Here is a 22,594-nt window from a genome sequence, read left to right as displayed (position 1 = left end):
TGATGAATGAATGAGGCCCCACATCCATAGAGCACCAATTTGGCTGGCTTCCCATAGCCTCCACTACCCCTTATGGAGTATGAAGCTGCTGGTGATCCTCTCTGGGATGCCCTGTCTGTCATCCAGGAACATCATGCCAGTAAGTGTCACTCAGGAAGACCATAGCAGGTATAGGTGGCATAGTAAACAGTATATACTGTCATGACAGAGACCCTTGAACACATTCCAAGAATTATACCATGTCCAGGTTTTTGATAGATTGTTCTAATATGAGGAGCCTAAAACTGGAAATCAGGAGATTCAGGGCTTCCGGTTCAGACTTAGGGCCATTAATTATTCAGGAGCAGCCTTTGGGCCAATCACTTCACTGTGCTGAGCCTCAATTTCCCTATCTGCAAAATGGGCTTGATCCCTGTTCTGCCTGATTTCAGGACGTTATGAGGTTCAGATGAGATCATGTGTCTGGGAACTGAAATGGTGGCAACGATTTCTATAGCTCCCTTTAACCTTGGAATAGAGGCTCAACTCTTTAGTGTGACACATGGGCACTCACTGGCTTTTGCTTGTGCTTCTTTCTTTACTCTTTTCTCTCACACCCATACCGTTTTTCAAACTTTTCACTCAGGCTAAACTAAACAATTTGTCTTTTCCCTTACAAGGTTGCTGTCTCTTGCCTGAGAAAGAATGCCCCTTTCTCTACCTTCAACCCCATCTTCACTGAACTTCAGTCACAGCCTAGAATTCTTTAAGAAGTCTTCCTTGACCTTCCCACTAGACCAGGCTAGGCATCCTTCTTCTGCACCCCAGCAGAACCTTGCACTTCCCTCACCATAGCACCCATTACATTATAATTGTCTGTGTCTGTCTGTTTTTCCTACTAGACTAGAAGCTCCATAGGGACAGAGACCATGTCTGTCTTGTTCCTATGTGGGGTACATAGTGGTTACACAAATAAATAATTGTTGAATAAATGAAAGAACAAATGAATGAGGGGATGATTGGATACTGTGCCCCCATGAAGAGTCCCTGCAGTCTCTTGAGGTGGTGGGATTCTCCCACAAGGTTAGTCCAATCCTGAAATTATCTACTCTTGGCACTGTGTATAAGCATCAAAAGGACTTGTTTTCTTTGGAGACAAGTGTCACTGCCTAGGTGGTAAGTGATGTGTCTCTCACAGCACCTTCCTACTCGGTTGGCCTATTTTCTGGTCTTAGATTTGAATTGCTTCAATGGGGATTCAGGGGACAGTTTGCATAGAGTCTGGCTTAAGTCAGCTTTTTTGGCACAGTCTTGCTGATTGGCAATCAAAGTTTTGCAAATAATCTTCTCTTTGCTTGAAGTACTTTGGGAAAAAAGGTGAGGGAAGAGGGGGAAGTTGTGGCCTGAAAAAATGGTGGCAGAAGAATCTGAGAATTGGAATCATCTGCATCTGCCTATTAACTCAGAAAACTAGGATTTCATACTTCAGTGTGTCTTTTAAATGTTTCTCATTGCTTCTACAGTCACTATTCCAGCTCCCCCAATAATTCTCTTCTTTCACTCTCCCCTGCAATGGCATGAAGGAAACCTCTGTGAGTGGCTGGTAGGTGAAGTAAGTACTGCAGTTGGAGTAGAGATCCTTGGGCTGTATACATGGGAACCACAGATGAGAAGTGCAGGCTCTCTCACCAAGGCTCTGAACCAGTATGCAAGGGGATGTAAGAGGTTTTCAGGTACTCTGCCACACTGGCATGCTGCCTGCAAACATATGAACGGGCTGTGAGCTGGGTGTGCTAGAGCTAGTCCCTTGACACAGGTCCTAATTCACAATAGCATTCAACAAGTTTTATGCCCTGACTTCCTCATGTAAAGAATGCAAAATTTGGGCTAGATGCTAAGATCTCGTCTAGCTCTAAAAGGCAGCAATTAGAAATCAGGGGTTAGACCAATCTTGTCTGAGGAATAGATGTGGGAGGGTCTGAGGAATAGATGTGATAGGTTGAAGTCCCAGACTGGCCTGGCCTAAGGCATTTAATAGACTGTAAACTCACTGAAAGCATGGACTGTGGCTTAACTCCTACTTATCTCTGCTATTTATGAGATCATCTAAATGGTAAATTATTTTACTTTTGAGCAGTATCCCCATCCATCAAGGGGTTGACAGCATCTATTACACAGGACTCAATTTTTGTTTTGACCCTCTGCCCCAGGTGTTTGGTAAATTTTTATTGAGTACAAGCATGGGGATTCTAGTTACAAAACTATGTGTTCTAGGGATAATAAAAGGCCCTTTCCTTTTCCTTTTATGTTACAATTTTTAAAAGTGTTGCTGTAGTTTGCAATAACCACGGTGTACACATTGAAAGGGGCTCTCCATCTCATCTAGTTCTATTTCGCATCTTCAGACACACTCATTTTATAGATGAGAAAACTAAGGTCTCCCCTTGGAAAGGGTTGTCCAGTATCATACAGTGAATCAGCAGGTCTGAAACCTAGCTATATACTATATGATCATGATTAAGTCACATATAAGACTCCTGCCTCCAGGCTCTTTTTAATCCACTAGGTGTCCTTTTCCCCCCGACCTCTGTGTTTTTCTACTCCTTGGAAAATCTATGGTGGATGATAACTACTGTGTCACTTTAGGCATGAGCTGAGCGGTCAATGAAACCAAATAGGGTGGCTGTTAGGTCACTCTCTGTAGGTCCAAGAGAAGAGAAGCTAAGCAATGGTGGTCAGAGGGGTTCTTTTGGAGGCAGGCTCTGACTTCCACACACAACCCACAAACATTCATATTCTCTCTCTCCTTACTTAGACACACACACACAAACACACATCCTAAGAATCTCTTCGTCTCCTCTCCATCAAGCATTACTCTCAGGAAAAGTTTGAGAAATCCATCTACTCTGAGGTGGTCAATGATAAACATGGCTCAATGTGGGATCACTCTCAGGGGTTCTGGCATTTTAGCAGGGATCAAAGCCAGAGTAATAACCCCACCAGTTGGGTCATATACATTTTTACTGAATCCCCAATCTGGCCCAGTAAAGAGGCACTGTGACAACCCCTATTATAGGTGAGGACACTGAGACATAGAGAACTTTCCCATTATTCCTTAACACATCTGTCACACTTCATTGATGGCCTGTATCTCAAGCCCAGAATTCAATTTGGGATCTTGTTAAGTATTCACACTGAGAGGAGACAGGGGTGGGCTTTGCTTGAACTTTTGCAAACCCTAAAGAAGGCTGGCTCGGATTTTACCTTGAAGGTCAAGGACGATATAGGCCCTCAAAACCAGTGAGGGTGTGAACATGCCCATTCTTTACCAGAAGCTTGGCAAGAACAGGGCAGTGAAGCCCCCACCCATTTTATGCTCCCATGAGGATGAGAATGAGGGTGAACAGCTGGATTTTGTATAGCTTTCTCCTGGTTGACAAACTAGGCTTTTTGATGAGAAGTTGTAATGGGTGGCCAGTGTCCATCTGTGCTTTCTAGCCCAGACCTTTTGATATTTTGGTGGTCCCAGGTCAAAGTATGCTAAGGCCAACACAGGACAAATTTATAACCCCTGTACAAAGATTTTTTAAAATATATGGAAATCAAAGTAGCATTAAAAAGCCACTGGGCATGATACCAATTCAACTTCAATAAAGACAGCCAATAAAAGGAGCTAATTAAAAGAACTCTGATGACATTCATCTGAAATTTTAGATTGTTTTATGTTTTAACAAATTAACAGCGGTGATAAGAGGACATTAGCAGCTTTTCTTGGGTCTCTTTGTTAACAATAACTTGAGCCTGCAGCCACAACAGGGGCTGTGGCCAAGTTTTAGCTGGCAGACCAGCAAGGCAGTATTTTACACAATGGATGACATTTCTGAAAGCAGAGACAGAGACAAACCCAGAGTCACACATGTATTCCAACAAACAAGTTTCTGCCATTTTTAATTGTATTTAGAACAACAAAAGATTCCAAGATTACAAAAAGTGAATAGAACACTAGCGCTTGGGGCTGGTCCTGCTGCCCAGTGGAGGCCAAGTGCTGCTGTGAGAACTGAAGCCCCATTGAAAGAAGTTTCAAGCAAAATTAATGTTTCTTTAAAAAATAACTTTTATATGATGCTTCTTTTCTTCTTAATTTTTTTCCCTCAACATAAAAATTAATTCTTACATCTGGTTACATAGTCTGCTCCCTCTTGTTGCCAAATTAATCTCAAGGACAGCGCAAGAATGTCATGTCTGAGGCACTCCCTAATCAATGTTCCAGTCTAGGGGAAAGCAGAAAAGTGTCACTGAGTGGTGGGAGGGACTCTCTTTTTAGTTTGGGTCATCACAATGGTGGCTACTCTCAGCACCTGAGTGGCTTATGGGATAGGACAACCCCACAGGCACTTCATTGCAGGACACTTAGCACCAAGGGCTAAGGTTGGGAGAGACTGCAAGCCTGGTCTATCTAAATGTTCAGGGAAGAGAGTTCCAAAATGTGAAGCATCAGCCCAGGAGGGCACCACCAGAGAAGCAGCAGCATTCCAGAATTTCCTTTCCTTTGGGAATATGTGTGGGCTCCAGTCTTTGGTGGCCAATGGAATCTGTAGCTATGTGACAGCCTTTTTAAGTAGTGCATGTGCAAACTGTTTTAGGCCACAAGGGCCACACAGATGATAGCTTCTCATTTAATTCTATAAAAAGCTGAAACAAGTGGGATAAGGAAAGGAATCAGCACTCCCGCTCTACTGAATTGGGGTTGGAAACAAATCCATGCATATTATCTATTTTCTGCCCAAATCTAATGGGGAGAAATCAAAGATGAGTCAAATGCTGCCTTTCCCTTTAAGACTCTGCCTGCTAAATTACAATATTTACCACTTATTTTTGGAGTGGGAACATTCCAAATGGTTTGCTACCTCAGCTGAAGTGTCTTTAGAGGAGTGACTAATTGTGGATTTTTCTGCCTTCACCTAGAAATGGTTAAGGGTTGGGAGGCTCTGGGCAACAGACCCCAGTGTCAGTCTCTTAATTGAAGAAAAACACCCCTACCTGTGGGCAGAGATGGACCTGTACCTACAGATAAACTACTTCTAGTACACTGATAAATTTTTAACAAAGAAAAACACATTTTCATTGTCAAAATCTTTACAGAACGTATCCAAAACCAGAATAGACACCCAGTAGCAAGAGCACCTCAGTTGCAGGTGAGTGAATTGTTTGAAATGGAGCACTTGCTCTAGGTTCCCAAGTGCAGGAAACTGCCCTTTTCTCACAGGGATGGTGAAGAACAAAAAATACCCTTCCTTCTTCCAGCTGCACAGGTCCCTTTAGAGGGTCACTGGCTAATTGCTTGGGTGGGCCTTTGGCCCCAAGTCTGGGCCTTCCCTATGGTAAATCTCAGTCGGTTCCAATGAGACTTCACCACCCTTTACACATTCATCTGTCTTGGGCTAGTAAAGTGCAACACATCATGTACCTTACGCTTTTCCCCCCTCTGCTCCTTTGCAAGGCTTGTGGGTCAGGCCTCAATAGGAGCAGAGATCTCTTGGTTATCTGATCAACCCAGGTGTCTTTTCCATTCTGAGAGAGCTTCCAAAACGTAGCTGTGGCCTCTCTCACAAGTACATGGTATCAATTATGACCTGGAACCAAATATAAAGGTGCAGAGAAAGGTAAAGCTATCAGAACACATTATATCTATATATATAATTCAGTTTTGAAACATGGATACAAATACTCATTTACAATATATTTCAACCTTCTGCCTTAAACCACAGAGAACTTTTTTGTGCCATTCAAAGTGGGCAGAAATGAGGATTTCTGCCTGCTGTCCTTCTAGTGCAAAATCTAGTCCTTTAAATGCTCCTCTTATCAGCAAGGGCTTCACATCTTCAGATAAGCTAAGATTGGCACTAGCAAACACAATGGCCAAGACAGCTCCACTTCTAACCATGCAATGATGGAGCTTTAAGAATTTGCTCAGCAACTACAACAGAAAAGGAAAGCTAGTTCTGCTTATAAAAAATCACTTACTGAAGGACCCATAATCCCTTTCTTTTCAAAATTATCTTCCACTCTTCTAAACGTGTATATTGTGGGGGGACCCCACAAAACTCTTATAAGTCAGTCACCAGCAAAGTCCTTTAGTCTGTCTTTGGATAGGTTACCAAAGAGGCACTAATGCTTGCTCCCTCCCTGTCCTTAAAAATTTTGGTATTTTAGCAGATACAGTGTAATCTTTGGTTATGTAATGCGATGCTCTCATCTCTTTGTTTTTTTAAACTGCTTTCACAGATTTTCAAAGAGATTAGTGGTGAGAACAGACCTGCCTATAAAAGGCAGCAAGGGTAGAAACTTCCTTTTATAAGAAATTGCACATGCTAAATGGCTTATTTTGACCTTAAGTTTGGGATTGGATCTTGTGTTGTAGCATTCCTGGTTCCCATGACCCCCTACACGTGGTTGAGCATGAAGGCCACCCCCTTGGCCCAGTGCCCTCTCACCTGGGCAACTGGCATAAGATAATTAGTAGTCAACCTCTTGTTTTCCCAGGGCCATGTAGGGACCATGCAGGGATACTTACTGGGCTGTCTGAAGAGAGTCTCATGAAGTGCAACCCTAGCACAAGACTGGGAAGGGGCAGAGGGAGTGGCTTGGGCTTTTGAGCCATGCCGAATATCAAGGGAGGAAAAAAGGCCATGTCTGTGCTGTGCCTAATGAAACAAACAGTTAGAAGCTACTTGATGCTTAAAGTTAGGTCACTTGTGTAGTGTCAGTATCATGTGAATGGTGGACCTATTTTCTCTTAAAGTACAAATAGAATACTTCTTGCTATATATGCATATATGTATTTAGAAGTAGAGTATGAACAGAGAGGGACTCTAGCATCAGCACATTATTTCTCAACCTGGACAGTCACCTCAGCAACTACCCAAAGGACAGAGTGAAGCTTTTTTTCCCCCCTTTTTAGTGCCAGTGAACATATATAAAAATATATGTATTATTGATTTTCTTTTTCAAAGATATATGACAGAATCCTTCAAAAAACCCCTTTCTCATTAAAAAAATAATGAACTCTCCAAGAACAAAGATACTGTCTGTGGCATAGAAAAGCTATGGAGCAAAGAACCCAATCCCCGTTTCAACTCAGAGGCCAGGCCTGGGCAAGCTGCCCAATGAACAAGAGCTGAAACTGCCACACGACTCTTTTCTTTGACCACAGAGTTTGTGACCCTGGCCGCTGTCTGCTGCCAAACACAGATGGGGCCTTCTCCCTGGTGCTTCTTCTTTTTCTCTTCCTCACTCTCTATCCCCATTGAGCACTGCAAACCTTTTTGGAGATAGTGCCCGTCACTTGTCTGGTGAGTGATCCTCATCTTTAAGCTCACCAGTTGAGTGGGTGTGAGTTGCCAATCCTTCAAGGGTGAGCACAGTGTACCAACTACATCAACTCTGTTTGCAGAGCAGAGTGCATGCAAAATGAGACTTCTGTCAATTACACTGGCTGGAGCAACAATGGCCAAAAGAAAAAAATAATCCCCCTTTCATCTGTGGGAGACAAAGCCAAGATAAAATCTCCTTTGCTCACTGAAACCCCAGTGCAAAAACAGTAGACCTAAATTCTTGTTTAGGCCATTTTTCCCTAGTCTTGCCATTTGGAAATTCGGAGTAATCCAGTTGTTGCTGTTTTTAATTACACTGCCGTTTCACTGATTTTTGGCTTTCACAAATGAAAAACATATATTCATAACGACAAGAGTCACAATTGGGAAATCCATAAAGATGAAAAACTTGATAGCCAGAGAAATGGAAAAGAGAGCATCTAATATTTACAAGGAGAGGTATTAGAATGATATAATTGAATCCATGTACCACAAAAGATGAGAATCATTTCAAAACAGATGTAAAGGAACTATTAAAAGGTAACCTAGTTTAAATGAAAAAGTAGTTGATTTTTTCTCTTTAAAACAGCTAAAAGTGATCCTGTGACCCTACATAAGCCAATTGGTGTCATAACAAAGAAAAACAGAATTTTTCTATCCTACCCCAGAAACAGAACCTGCCAGCTTTAGTTCTGTCCAGCAGTCTTGGATTGGTATAACACCCATCTTAGGTTCCCCTCTCCCTTGTTATTTAAAGAAGCTGTTTTGCAAGTTCATTTGGCTATTAATATCAACAGAAATCAGGGGAGGAAACCCATGTAGATCATATCATGTCACTCAGAAACTATCTTCTCAACGACAAGTAGAGTGAACCAACTGAAATGGGCAGCTGGGTGACTGGCCATTTCTTGTTTAGCAGATGAATTTAAGAGCTAAGTGAGGAGGCAGTGGCCAAGATGAGAAAGTAGGTGGACATTCCCATGTACTCGCGACTGGGGGACAAACTCAACAGAACAGAGGTGTGCCAAAGGACTATATGAAACCAGTATCCCAGGAACACACCAAGTTCATGGGTGGCAGCCCATTGGAGCCACACCAACCAGATCTTTCCAACGAAGGCCATGGTTCTGTAGTCTCAATCTTTCAGCTTCCTCTGGCTGAAAGGCAGCAACAAAGGTGGGGAGTCTGAGTGAGTATGGCCAATGTCAGAGCTCAGAATCAGCAGCAGAGGAGGATGATGAGTAAACTCACCAGATGGTGCCCATCTGGCTTTAGACTTTACTTCTGAAGACATTTACTTTAGTAGTCAGTCTTCTCTTGGTTTCTTCTCTCTTCTTCCCATGACTTCTGCAGGTGGATATGCTGGGTGGCAAGGAGAGCATTTACAGAGTTTCTGGTTCTAGTGCCTTCATTCTTCCCACCTTAGTAATTGAGTTTTCTCTTCAACCCTGATCTGGGTAGCCCCTTTAGCTGCTCTGAAGGCAGAAGTGGGCATTTCTCCACTTTGTGGGAAGGTGTCATCTCTGGGGGACAAGAACAAGACGCTCAGCTTGTCCAATCCCGTTGATGCCTTCTTTCCAGTTTGTCTAAGGGCTCCAGAGATCTGATAGTTGATAAGAGACATTTGCTAAGAAGTCTTTGAGCCTACTGGCATCTAGAGCTAGACATCAAGACTGCTGGCTTGCTAGCCTTCTTAGTGGTGGGAGTTCTTAGCAGAGAGTCTGTGAACATGCCCAAGGAAGTGGACAAGCTTCACCACTGTGGCTGTAATGCAGCCTGGTGAAGTTCAGACCCACAAAACACTGAAGGGAGGGTGGATGAGGCTTGCAGCTATATGGAGTCAGGCAGAAAACATTCAGGTCTTTTAAAGGTAGGGGCAAAGAGGGATCAAATCTTCAGTGTCCTAAGCAGGAAAACAGTCAAGCCACCACTTCCTTTTCCTCTGACTCCAGCCCCAAGCTCTTCCCTGGACTACAAATGGGAAAGCAGACCTGGATCGGAATGGTGACTTACAAAAGGTCAGATCTCCCTCTCCCTCTTGCTGGTCTGATTCTTCAGTGGAAGTGGCCAAGTTTTGGCTAAAGAGAACATTCAGTTCAAACCTCTTAGAAAAGCTAATGAAAGTCAATTTGAGGGTGGAGGCAGAGGATGAGAGAGAAAGGGACTGGTGGGGGGAGGCCATACAGACAAGTTTTCAAACAAGAAGTACACTTTTCAGTACCATGAACTGTACTGCAGTTGAGCAGTCTAGCCCTCAGGGTCCAAGGCTCTGGGCAGGTACTGGTGATCCATCTGTCCTCTCTGTCCTCTCTTAAATCTGCCTCCTGTCCACCTCAGCTCTGGGGTCACCCTGCCCTCTAATGGCAATAGCCATTGGCAGAAAATAAAGTCTCCCAGGGAGAGAGGGTTTGGGGAAAAAAAGCAGTGACTCCCCATGGGCTTGCAGTTTTCACTTTATTCTAGTTACTGTTGGTCTCTTCAGGGATTTCTGTTTGTTTTTATATTTTTTAAGAGGCAAAACCCTAGCAAATTTTTTTGTTTTTGTTTGTTTGTTTGTCTTTTGTTTTCCCAGATACTCTTACCTCTCTAAACTTCACGTGGCATTAGGTGAGTAAACGTTTGCATGGCTGGCATACAGTGCAGTGCTATAAACAAGCACAACTTGACACTGTGCCACAGGATCATCACACATTTAAAGAAATACAACAGCATTCAAAACACAGATAAGGGCCACAGCAGGGAGCAGAGTTTGAAAGTGCCATGGAGGGTCAGATAGGGAGGCATAGAAAAGAAAGGAGGAAAAGAGAAAAAAAACCCATCAAATAGAACTCAAGAACATCTTCATGACAGACTGTACATCAATAGAGGAAATTCCCCAAGGCACTGCAGAGAAGTAGTGCAGAGTTAAAACAGGCAGAAGATCTCTGAAAAAGGGAGTGGGGTGGGGTGAGAAAATGGGGGCTTCCAAAGCTTCACTGTGTGTGAAAATAGATGGGCTTGACTTTCCCGGAAAGGATCTTGGGCACTTGCACAGAGATGATCTCTGCCATCATTTCTGGAAAGTCCACGCTCACCATGTGGGACTTGATTAGCAGGTCAAAAGTGAATTGATGCAGCTCTCGTGCAATCTGCAGGGGGACAATAAGAGAGGGAGAAAACAGGGTTGACAAGGAGTTGGCTTCTTGTCAGGGTCTATCCCCACATTCTTTGATTTCCTCCTCTTTCCTTCCATGTCCTTGGGCCTCCCTGTGTGTGTGTGTGTGCGCGCGTGCGTGTGTGCACATGCCCGTGCGTGCACGCGTGCGTACACCCACATGTGCACTAAATTGTCTCCAGGGAGTCATTGAAGGCTCCCAAGAGATCTCTTACACCATTGCAAGCTCTCTGACTCAAGACTGGGTGTTCCTTTTCCCCAGCACAGACACACACACACACACTCCCTCTCTCATACACACACACAAACGCACATGGCTCGAGGAAGAGGGGGAAAACATCCAGGTCTGTTTTGTCTGCCTAGAGAACTTATCTACTCTAAGCCCCTTCTCTGAGTCCCAACTGCTCTGTTCTCAACTCCTCCACCTCTTTCACAACATCCAGCTGGGACACTGTGACCTGTGTTCCTTTCTTCTTCATTGAATTTTCTTCCTGGACCACACTCAAAGCCAGAGGGGAATGGAAGCACCTCCCAACAGGTGGTGCCAGACCTTAGAAGAGCATATTATCACTTGGCTCTATCAGGCTGCTCTCCCTGACAAAGCACCCTCCATCGTTTGCTTACAGGCTGCACAGAGTCCAGGAGCTTGGTGAGCTGGTAGAAGCGCCTTGAGCAGGATGTGGGATTTTTTCTCTTGCATGCAATGATACGATCAAGTTCCTTGATGTAGTTCATTCGAAGTTCATCAAAGAATTTTTGATTTTTCAGCCCATCCACTGGAACTGATGTGGGATGAAGACAGAATGGGGAGGGGAAGCATGCCCATGAAGGAGCATTAGATAAAGCACCAAGTTTTCTGACCACAAACTTGACCCCCACCCCCACAGGGAGAGACCCATCTACTTGGTTTCCTGTCACTTGAGGCCTATATGCCTGGGACCTTCAGGAAGTCTTCCAGGAAGGTCTTAGGGAAAAGGCTAGCTGGACCCAGTGTGTAGGGTATCAAGTAAATAAAATTTACTGAGCTTTTCCATTCTCTAGACTTCTCATCTACACATTTCTTAGGACCTATGGTTTTACGCTGTTCACAGTCTGGCTCTGAATTAGAAAATTAAAACACGTGGTCTTGAATATCAAATTTTGTCTCCTTTCTCCCTCATAGAGGCTAAGCACTCTGCTTAGAAGAGACATTAAAGAAATATTCCTTGGCTGCCAAATAAGCCCTGTCTGACTTGCTTACACAGACCTTCTCTTTTTGGCAGAAGAGGAAATTCCTTCCAGGAGGCAATCCCTTCTGCCCTACAAGACATATAAGGTGGTCCTTGCCTGTTTCTATGGTAGAAGCTATGGAAAAATTCAGAGACCTGCTAAAACCAGACAAAAAGGCCTTGTACCAGAGAGAGATTGGGGGTAGGTGGGGATCTAATGGAGGTTGAATTCTAGCAAAGAAATTGGTCTCTAGCCATGAAATTCATCCTTGTTAGGAAAAAGGATGCTAAGGGAGAGTGGAGGAGGGAGGGTGAAAGAGGAAGGGAAATGTTCAGGAGCTGGCTTCTTCCCAATAATCCTTTAATGAAAAAAGCAGCTCCCCTCTGATCCCCTATGCCCCTAGGGGCATTCCCTGCCCTTCCAGGCACTTACTAATGCTAAAGAGCAGCAGTGCCTTCATGCACAGAAATTCCTGGGGGGTGATTTGGAGCCATCCAAATTCTTGAGAGAGGTGCCTCATTCGGACACACTGGCTGTACATCCGGGACTTGTGCATGCGGTACCTGGGAGGGAAACACAGAGAAAAAAGAGAAGTAAGGAAAGGCTTACAATAAACCCAGAGAGAATGTCTGTGGTTGCCCTCCCCTTTCCAAGTTCTCCAAGAAGAGCTTGCTGTTTCTCTTGCTGGTGCTTCAGTGACAGGAACAAAGTTGTTCTTTTTTTTCCAAAATCATGATATCCTGATAACTACTCATCTTCCCTGTCCAGGATATGGGTTAGCACATGGAATTTCCAGGTACCCGTGCCCCTCCTGTTTCCTGACACAGGGACAGGAAAGCCTAACCAAATGAATACAATGGGCCTGGCACATGGTCTCCCTGACTACAGTCCTAATATCTCAGCTGCAGCCAGAGCCAGAACCTGCCTCCCAGACATTCAAACTTGGAGGATTTCTAGGAGACAGGCCTTAGAAATCAACTCTTAACATAAGGACATCAGGATTCCCAAGTGACCACACTTCCCATATTAGAAATTTAATCATTTCTTTAAAAACTCCCAGAAAAGGAGATTCCCCATTGTTCCTTTAAATGAGTTCCAATGCTTATCAAATCAGCCAGAAAATATTTCTGAATGTCAAATCTAAATGTCCCCTGCTGAAGCGGAGCCTACTCCCTCATATACTGGCTGTTCCTTACTACAGTTTGGGAGTTACAAACACGTGTAAGCTGCTTTTATTATAGTGACTTGTGAACAGATCATCACATTATCACCTATAAATTATATAGGGAAGTGGCCAAGGCTTGGACAGATTCTCGGGGGGAGCAACCTCTCTGTTCCATGACTGGCCATGGCAAGCCCGTAAGAGAAGATACAGCATCCTCCTGATAGCAAACCTTCCTGGTTTTCAGCACTTCAGAAATTGTGTGTGTGTGTGTGTGTGTGTGTGTGTGTGTGTGAGAGAGAGAGAGAGAGAGAGAGAGAGAGAGAGAGAGAGAGGGAAAGAGGAGAGGGGGAGAGAGAAATTGATTTTATATCTTGTGGAGAAAGGAAAGGGAATTTGACACTCACTTATGTGGTGAGGAAAAAGACCTCCCAGATTGGGTCTGAAGCCTGTGGTTTGACATTTTGGTCCCCAAACCACTAGCCTCGTTCACAGGTTGAGCAGGCCTGGTACTGGCTGGGTGGAAGCTCAGCACCCTATCTCAGAGAGATCTTGGCTGGCCTGGAGAAAGAGGGAAAGGAAGGGGCAGATAGTGTAGAAATATTCAATGCAGGCTGGAACCCAACTGGAAAAAGGAAGCATTTAGATAGTATCACAAGTCAACTGACCAAAACAATGCTGCTCCAAGCTCTTTCGCCCTAAGGAATTTTTAAATAAGATTTGCTGAGCCTTAGGGCATGGCCTTGCTCTGGTCTGTCTGTGCTTCCAAGCCTCTGTTGATGACAACACTACAGCATTTTTACCATTGAAATTGTAATCCTGACGTGAAGGATTGCTGTAATACTGCTGCAGACCCCAGAAAGAGAGAAGGTGGAGAAAGGAGGGGAGAAAGGCAAGGGAAGGAATTCAAAGGGGAAAGAAATAAGACCTGAAGAGAAAAGCAAATAGAATAGGGAACAGCTAGAGGAAAGAAAGGGATAGACATAGTGTGGAAGGTAGAAAGCAAGGGACAGGAATGGAATTCAGGGGGTGAGCAGAAGTAGGTGGGATTAAAAGAGAGTGGAGAAGTGGGGAGACAAACATTGGAAAAAATGATGGAGCACAGTGCCTGGCACATAGCAATTGCTGAAAAAATGATATGTTGGAAAGTGCCATTATGATTCTATTCACTATTCTACAGATGAGAAGAATAAGCCTCAGAGAAGTTCAGTAATTTACCCAAGGTCACACAGCTAGGGTTCAGGTCCATTACTCTCACAAACTGTGTTCTCCACAAAGAGGGGAGGAGAAAAGAAGAAAGCGGGGTTGATGACAGGGTTTGGTGTCAGAGAGATCAGCAAATGGGTTGGCCCAGAATCCCTGTCTTTTTCTTTGGGCCTCCGTTTCCCCATTGGTACCTTGAGGAGGCTAGCAGCAACTGGTGGCTTTCAACTGGAGAGGTACTGCCCCCTTAGTGGGTGCTAGAAATGTGTGGGGGCAGTTTGGGCTGTCACAGTGACTAGGATCCTATTTGGTATTTAGTGGGCAGGTATCAGGGTAGTTAAACACATTCCAATATGCAGGAATGTGCTAAATGATGAAAAACTATTCCTCGGAAAATGTCAACAGCATCCCTGTTGAGAAACATTGGTTTAGATGATTCTAGCGACTTTAAGAGCTCTAACATGGCAGGTTCCTATAAGAGGAAGGGGGTCTGCTGTTTCAGGAGCCCTGGGGCTTGATATAGAACCCTGACTCTGTGGGGAATCCTGTGGTACCTTTCGATGAGGTACATGGAAGTGGACCAGATAGCTGAGGTAGGGTGCCACATATTTACACAGAGGTGGAAAAGGAAATGAAGATTTAGAAAATAGCCAATTATCACCTTGCAAAGGTTCAAAGGTCTTCAGGCTCTGGATGGGGAGAGTAGTGCAGGTGCCCAGTAGTTGATTTAATCACTGGAGGGCAGCAAGAGGGTGGGTTGAGAGATGAACAGGAAGAGGGCTTTTTAAGGCCTGCTCCAGAAGATGGCATCATAGGTAACTCTTTGGAGATCTGGAAACCACAAAGCAGGTTGTGCCAAAAGCTCAATGGTTATTCTTAGCTTCTGGCTACCAGGGCTGGCTGAGTTGGAAGAGGGCAGCTGGGGACGCTTATTTTCCCCCATATGGCACTGCTGTACTGGAAGGAACCACTGGCCTGTAGATTTTATTTTAAGGCTCTTCTGGATTAGAGGGCTAGAGGGGAGGGAAGGTCAATTCCTTCCTGACCAAAGGGATTCTCTGTGGTGAGACTAGCTCAAAGTTCTTGGGAAGATTTTTCTGGCCAGCTCCATTCACAGTGCCACAAGGGACCTCAAATAGCAGACACAGAACAGATTATCACTGTTAGGAAAAGAGAGTATCGGAAAGGTACTTCTTTTTTATTTCTTGCCCATTATGGGACAGACATTTCACATCCATTAGCTCCTATTTTCGTTGTCATAACAAAACCATTTAAGAAAGTTTTATTTTATTAACAGATTAGGAAACTGCGGATCAGGGAAGGTAAGGGTCTTACCCAAAGACAATGATGTAGGAAATAACAGAATAGAGGTTTCAGTTGAGAAAAGTACAATTTTAAAACCTGAGCTCTTGGCCAAATTCATGAAAGGTAATAGAGCTGGTGGCAGGGCAAGCTTTTATTAAAACTGTTTTTAAGAGAAGGGAAGTGGCTGGGCCAAGGTCACGTGGCCAGAAAATGGTGGAGCTGCACTTTCTCATCACTTACCATCAGGAGGCAGTATAAGAGCTAAGAGTTACACAGCCATACTTTGAATTCTGTTGCCAACATGCACTAGCTGTTTGACGTTGTTGGGTAAGTCACTTTATTTTGTTGAGCCTAATTTTCCCCATCCATTAAATTTTTTTTTAAAGGGGAAATCAAGTTCTCATGAGTGCTCAATGAGAAAGGATTAGGAAAATATCTAGTATGGTCCTGGCACAAAGGAGTTTCTCAACAAATGGTGACTGGCAGTAGCTTTTGATGGTAGCATAAGGGACCAAAGGAACTTCAGCCCTTACAACTAGAGTCTCTCTGTTCACTCCTTATGTTGTTCAGAGTGAAGAAAAAGGACCCTGACCTGAGGGTCTGAGATAAGGTAAAAGCAGGTCAGAAGCACTGCCAAATTGCCAGGATTCAGTCTTGATTGGGAAAAGCGATGGCCTTCCCCTGTTCCCTCCTACCAATTGGCCTTTCAGCCAGGCAAAGCCACCTCAGATTGTGCAGGCTGGCTGGGCTTCTACTGCCTCACCTAAAGGTCAAATGAACCAACTCTCACCATTACTTCCATTACCATCATCACCACCAACGAGGTCTGTGTCTATGTGAGTTCTGGACACATAAGCACTTACTCATTGAAAACCAGGTCAGGGGCAAAGTAGAGCATCCTGGAGTTGACATTGGTGAAGGACCGCCAGCCCATGGCAAACACCATAAGCCCCATCCAGGAGTACTGAATGACTGCCATCTGGTCATCCACGTGCAAGTTGCGGAAGCCTGGAGATAGGGCAGAGGCAGTGGTCAGACTGAGCACTGATGGGCTGAGTGAAGTCTGGGACTCTGCTGGGCTGAGAATTTCTGGCACTCGGGCTGCCCTTGAGGAGCCCTAGGGGCCATCAATGCTGGGGAGCATGAGGAGAACAAACTATATGGTGGGGATAACACTCTTTGCACTCCCTACTTCATTGAGCTGCTCAAAAGAAACAGAGGCAAAAAGTGCACTGTCCATTGGAAGAGAATAATAATCTAACACTCACTGACTGCTTACAATGAATTAACTCTTTTCTAAGCATGTTACTTATATTAATTCATTTAATCCTCACAAGAATCCAATAAAGTGTATACTATTATTGTTCTCATTCTGTGAATCAATAAAAGTGAGTCACAGAAGGGTTGAAGAACTTGTCCAAGATCATAAGGCTAGTAATTGGCAGGTCAAGTTCCAAAGCCAGTCTGATTCCAAAGTCTTGATCTTCAGAAAGGCTCACTGCCTTTCCAAAGATGCAGTGTAATAATCATTTCTCTCACATGAACAGCACTTTTCACTTTACAAAGCTCTTTTCTAGCTATAATCTTGTTTGTACCTTCTAACAACCCTGGGAAAGGGATACTATTACATATCAGCATATGGTGGAATGCATCTGACAGCCATGCCTTCTTCACACCACCTTCAGGTTCCATCTCTTTTCTCTGACCCTTTTCCTGCCTCCCATTTCCTCTCTATTGTTTTCTATTCAACAAATACCTGGCCCTGCTAGTTTCCTACTCTACTGCCATTCCTGCTTACTGCCATTATTATACACAAACAGGCCCTTTATGACCTGCTTTCTTAGACTAATTTCTTACCATTTGCCTTCTCATAATTTAGGTTCTAGCTATTCTGAAAAAACCCACAGTTTGCTGAACACACACACACACACACACACACACACACACACACACACATCATGCCTCTAAATCTCTGCTATCTCTGCACAGGCAGTTGCCTTTCCCTAGAATGCATTTTTCCCTCCCCAGGCTTTCCATCTGATAAACACCTACTCATCTTTCAAGTCTTCACTGAAAGCCTACCTCCTCTGTGATGTCTCTTCCAACTCATCCAAACAGAAGACCTAGTGATTCTTCTTTTACCATCTTACTGAATCTTAAGTAGCTCTGTCCAATTATAGCACTCATTACACTGTACTGGAATTTATCTATGCACATATCTGTCTCCTCCGTAAGACTTAGAACTTCTTGAAGACAGGGACCATTCCCTTCTTAGTCATCTTTTCCTCTCTAGTATATAACACAGTTCAGATATTTGAGTAGGCGTTTAAGAAATATTAATTAGACTTAGGACCCTCAATTTTTTCATTTTATAAAATGAGAATTATAGATGATCTCCAAATTACCTCCCTTAAGCTCAGAGAACAGAGGCTCCCAGATGCTGCCTCCACATAGGTAGAACAGATATGGCTATGCTCTCCTGGAGGTTTCCAAATAGTTGTATACTTAAAGCATCACCTCAGAGCTCATCCCCTACCAGTGCCTCATTTATCTTCTCCTTAACAGATCCAGAATTATCTGAAATTTTGTCTTACTTACCTTATTAGGAATGCTTACATGAATTTGGATAATGCTTCTAACTTTCCTGATGATGACCTCATTTAACCCTCACAATTACCCTAGAGTGTGGGCAATATGACATTATTTTGCCAACAAGGAATCTGAGGGCCAGAGAAGTTAACTGACTTCCCCAAGCTCATACAGTCTGTATGTGGCTGAAATGGGACTAGAACCCACGTGTTCTAATTCTCTTCTTCAGTGCTTTTCCCATACTACTGCTGAACAACACAGCTCAAGAACTACCAAGGTCATGAGTTTTTTCTTAGCCATAGGCTCAGGTCTGAAGTCTACACTATCTAGACACATTGTTCTGTTTGGTTGGTTCTTGCCACACACACCCCCTATTTACCCTTTTTTCCTTTAGGTCCCAAGCCTACCAGATGTCAGGATGCTAGAGTTCCTCACATTACCACCCTTGACTGCAATCTTAGCTCCCAGGTGTGTGCCTCACATCTTCACAGGAGCTAGTCTGCTAACAGACTAGCTGGAGCCTCAGATCCCAGAGTATTTCCTGCCTGAAGCCCTTCTGTAGCACAGAATACCTGGGACTGATTCTTTCCAGTAGGAGATGAAAAGCCAGGGTCAAGTATGGAACATCAAAGAATCTCTTTGGGAGGGGCCCCAGGAGCTTGAACCCTGAACCCCTGGGGTGGGAGGCAATGGGAATCAAGGAAAGCCTTGGTTGGTGAGTGTGTGAATATGAGGGTGCATGGGGGGATGAGGATTAAACTGTACAAATACCAAGGAAGCCATCAATACTGATGATTTTCCCCTCCCTGAGATGCCAGAGAACTAACAAAGAGGAACAAAAGGGAAAGCTTAGTTTGGCTGTAATACTAATTAACGGTCCTTAGTGAGAGCTGCTTAGAACTCAAGCCTAATTACTGTATATGCATCAACAACATAGCTGCTTCAAAGGCTGGGCATTAGAGAACAGAGTTAGGTATTGTAATCAGATTAGACCTATAGGAAAATTAGCCCGCTAATGCCCAGCCTTTGAAGCAGCCTGCTCAGATAGTACGGCTATCAAGGAATGACTTGAGGAAACAGTAGCTCCAGCCTACAGGTTTCCTTCAACATACATTCATTCACTCAACACCTATTTGGCGCTGCATTAGGCTGTTTTGGAGAAACACAGAGAAGTCATGGTTTCAGGTTATGAAACACACCAAACAGGTTAGGGAGCAGAGGCTAACCTGAGATTCTGTTTTCTCACTAGAATCCAATCAACATCATTTCTTAGCAATCTTCAGTAGAAACCTATAGTCTCATGTCTAGTCTGGAAGGACATACCCAAAGAAAGGTCAATTAGGAGATCTTTGCTGCTTTAGTGCACCTGGCAGCCAAGGTCTTCAAAGAAGACAATTCATCGTTGGGACCCATGAATGAGCTTTTAGGAAAAACTAGTGGCAGCTTAAAATGATTTTAGTGGTTTAGTACTCAAGCTTGATAATAATGACCCACCATTTACAGAGCATCTTCTATGTTTCAGCTATTATACTAGATGCTCTTTATACCTGATTTCTGTGTTGATAACAATCTGCAAGGTAGCAATTGTTCTACCATCTCTACAAATGAGGAAACAAGTACTGCAGACATGTGATTTGCTCAAAGTCACACAACTAGTGTATAGCTAAGATTCCAAGCCAGATACATCTGATTATAAATATACTGTGTACATACAGTCTACTCGCCCTCCCTCAATAGTTATCATTTACTAAAGTACCAGGTGCTATAACAGGCAATTTACATATATCATCACTATCACAGAAAACTTCACAACAAAATTGATCTGAGTAGGTACTTAGCACAGTGCCTCTCAAAGGACAGGAACTCAATGTGTTCAATTAGCAAATAACTTGAATTAGTAGGTGATTATTGATAATATGAATAACAGTTCTAATGAATGTGGTACTTGGCTTTCTTTTGAAGCTATTCTTTTTTTTTTTAAACATCTTTATTGAAGTATAATTGCTTTACAATGGTGTGTTAGTTTCTGCTTTATCACAAAGTGAATCAGTTATACATATACATATGTTCCCATATCTCTTCCCTCTTGCATCTCCCTCCCTCCCACCCTCCCCATCCCACCCCTCTAGGTGGTCACAAAGCACCGAGCTGATCTCCCTGTGCTATGCAGCTGTGAAGCTATTCTTTAAATTACTCAGGGTCAGAGATCATTTCCTTAGACAAGCTAGATGGTGAACTGATATTAACTTGCAGACTTGTTAATGTAAGGAAAGGGCTTCCCACCCTGGAGGTTAGGCTGAGGAAATCCAGTGACTCCCAGTTATACAAATTGTGCCATAATGACTTGCACCAGGTTATTGTTAAGACCATCAAACTAGAACTCAGAGGGTGTGAGCCCAAGCTCTGGCTGCATTTGTTAAGTGACCAAATGGAACAAGTTAATTAACCTCTCTGAACCTTATCATTTGAAATGGGAGTGAAAGTCCTTATGATTCATAGGACTGCTATGAAGATTAAGTGGAATCATATACAAGAAAAGGTTCTATCTTATAAAATGAGACATTAAGGTGTCTGGCAACTGCTTGGAAAGATTAAATTGAATCTCTGTTAGACACATGACATCAAGACACCCAGCTGAATAAGTGATAAGAATTAAAGCAACTTTTTCTTTTCTTCCTTTTTTTTCTTTGTATTTTTTTCTTCCCTGTGTGAACTCTCTGTTTTTGGCACAGTGTATATGCAGCCAGAGTCCTTGGGCCTTCTTCCCAGGGATCTAATTGGCTAGTCAACCTCAGCTTTCCAAGCTAGGAAGGTGTTAGGGACAATCTGGTGGCTGTAACTGGGCCTTGTGAGTTGGAAAGACAAAAAGGGGGCTTGACAGTCAACATGCAATGTCTTCCAAGGCAGCAAGTCCACATTATGACCCAACTGGCCTTGGATAAAGCCTTGGTCCCTCACTGTGAAGTCCGAGGCTAGAGAACTACAGGGGTGCTACACAGACTATGGGTAGAGTTGGATGAGGAAGGGATTTGGAATTAGGAGGGGACCTGGGCTCAAGTTCTGGCCCTGATACCTTCTGAATGTGCAACTGTGGGCAAGCACATCACCTCTCAGAGCTTCAGTGTATTTATCTATAAAACAGGGAAAAGATCCCTACTTTACAGGATTCTTATGAGGATCAAATCAGGTAATACATATGAAACTGCTCTGTTCACCATAAATTCCCATCTGATTGACAGTTATTATTAAATGGCAGGTTAATCTTTGACTCCACAAGGAGAGGTTTGGTTGTTGATGTTTCAAAAGAATCTTTCAATCATGGAAGTTTAGGATTAAGAGAGCCCTTAAAGAGTTTATGCTTCTCTTGTTTCCAAACTGTGTTCCCTGGAGCACTAAGATTCTGCAAGAGTGATCTGAGGCTTCTCTAGGGGTAGTGAGGGAGAGGCACTGGCTTTAAATCAACCAGCTCCACTTGGATCTGTGTATCATGTTTTTGAGAAATAAAGAGTTTGGGGCTTCCCTGGTGGCGCAGTGGTTGAGAATCTGCCTGCCAATGCAGGGGACACGGGTTCGAGCCCTGGTCTGGGAAGATCCCACATGCCACGGAGCAACTGGGCCCGTGAGCCACAATTACTGAGCCTGCGCGTCTGGAGCCTGTGCTCCGCAACAAGAGAGGCCGCGATGGTGAGAGGCCCATGCACCGCGATGAAGAGTGGTCCCCACTTGCCGCAACTAGAGAAAGCCCTCGCACAGAAACGAAGACTCAACACAGTCATAAATAAATAAATAAATAAATAAATAAAAGAACGTGAATTTCTAAAAAAAAAAAAAAAAGAAAAGAGTTTGGCTGCTAAAGGAACGTTTGTTAATCGTTGGATAGAGGATCTCTGTGGCTTCTTTAAGCTCCAATATTTTAATAATCAGACCTTCCCAAGCAACAGATGGCCAAGAGAGGAAGTGAGTTACCCATCACTGGAGGTATCCATGCAGAAGTTAGAAAAACACTTCATATTTCTTTCACTATCACCTAATGTTTCCTTCCACTATGATGATGCTAAGGTAGTTTATTTTATTTATTTTTTATTTTTTTCTTTTTTGGTCGCACAGCGTGGCTTGTGGGATCTTAGCTCCCCGACCAGGGATCGAATCCACGCCCCCAGCAGTGAAAGCATGGAGTCCTAACCACTGGACTGCCAGGGAATTCCTTAAGGTGGTTTAAAGAGCACCAAGAGTTCCTTGAAGTAAAACTGGAAAACCATCAATTTAGTCCAAACCACTTTTCACACATTGTACAGATGGAAAAACTGAGACTCAGAAAGGGAAGGGATCACATAATGAGTTACCAGCAGAGCTAAGACTAGAACCTAACTGTTCTGACTCCCAACCCCATGTTCCTTCTATCATACCATATTATAAGAGTTCCCATGGTATGGGTTCCAAGTAATATTAAAGACAGAATATCAGTTAGGCTCAAGATTATCTTTGGGGTGAACCTGTGTGTGTACATATAGAAGAGCATCTTAAGGCATATAAGGGTATGTCTATGTGATCCATGATTATGGGAACATTTGCTGACTAAATCTGTGGGTTGAACATAGAAACATGGTTGTGTGTGCTGAT

General features: G+C 43.6%; 1 protein-coding gene across 1 annotated transcript in view; it reads right to left on the bottom strand.

The window, feature by feature from the left end:
• Positions 1-3,680: 3,680 nt before the first annotated feature.
• The window catches only part of AR (androgen receptor), a 186,638-nt gene continuing 167,724 nt past the window's right edge, over positions 3,681-22,594 (bottom strand). The window contains exons 5-8 of the mRNA XM_082444933.1: positions 16,249-16,393; positions 12,148-12,278; positions 11,131-11,288; positions 3,681-10,480 (exon numbers count right to left, since the gene is read on the bottom strand). Of these exons, the coding sequence (XP_082301059.1) occupies positions 10,325-10,480; positions 11,131-11,288; positions 12,148-12,278; positions 16,249-16,393 (590 nt within the window). The 3' untranslated portion in view covers positions 3,681-10,324. The remainder of the gene's footprint in view (positions 10,481-11,130; positions 11,289-12,147; positions 12,279-16,248; positions 16,394-22,594) is intronic.

This window comes from Balaenoptera physalus (genome assembly GCF_965194825.1).
Source record: "Balaenoptera physalus genome assembly, chromosome: X".
Lineage (NCBI taxonomy): Eukaryota > Metazoa > Chordata > Mammalia > Artiodactyla > Balaenopteridae > Balaenoptera > Balaenoptera physalus.
This window is presented reverse-complemented; position numbering and strand designations above follow the sequence as displayed.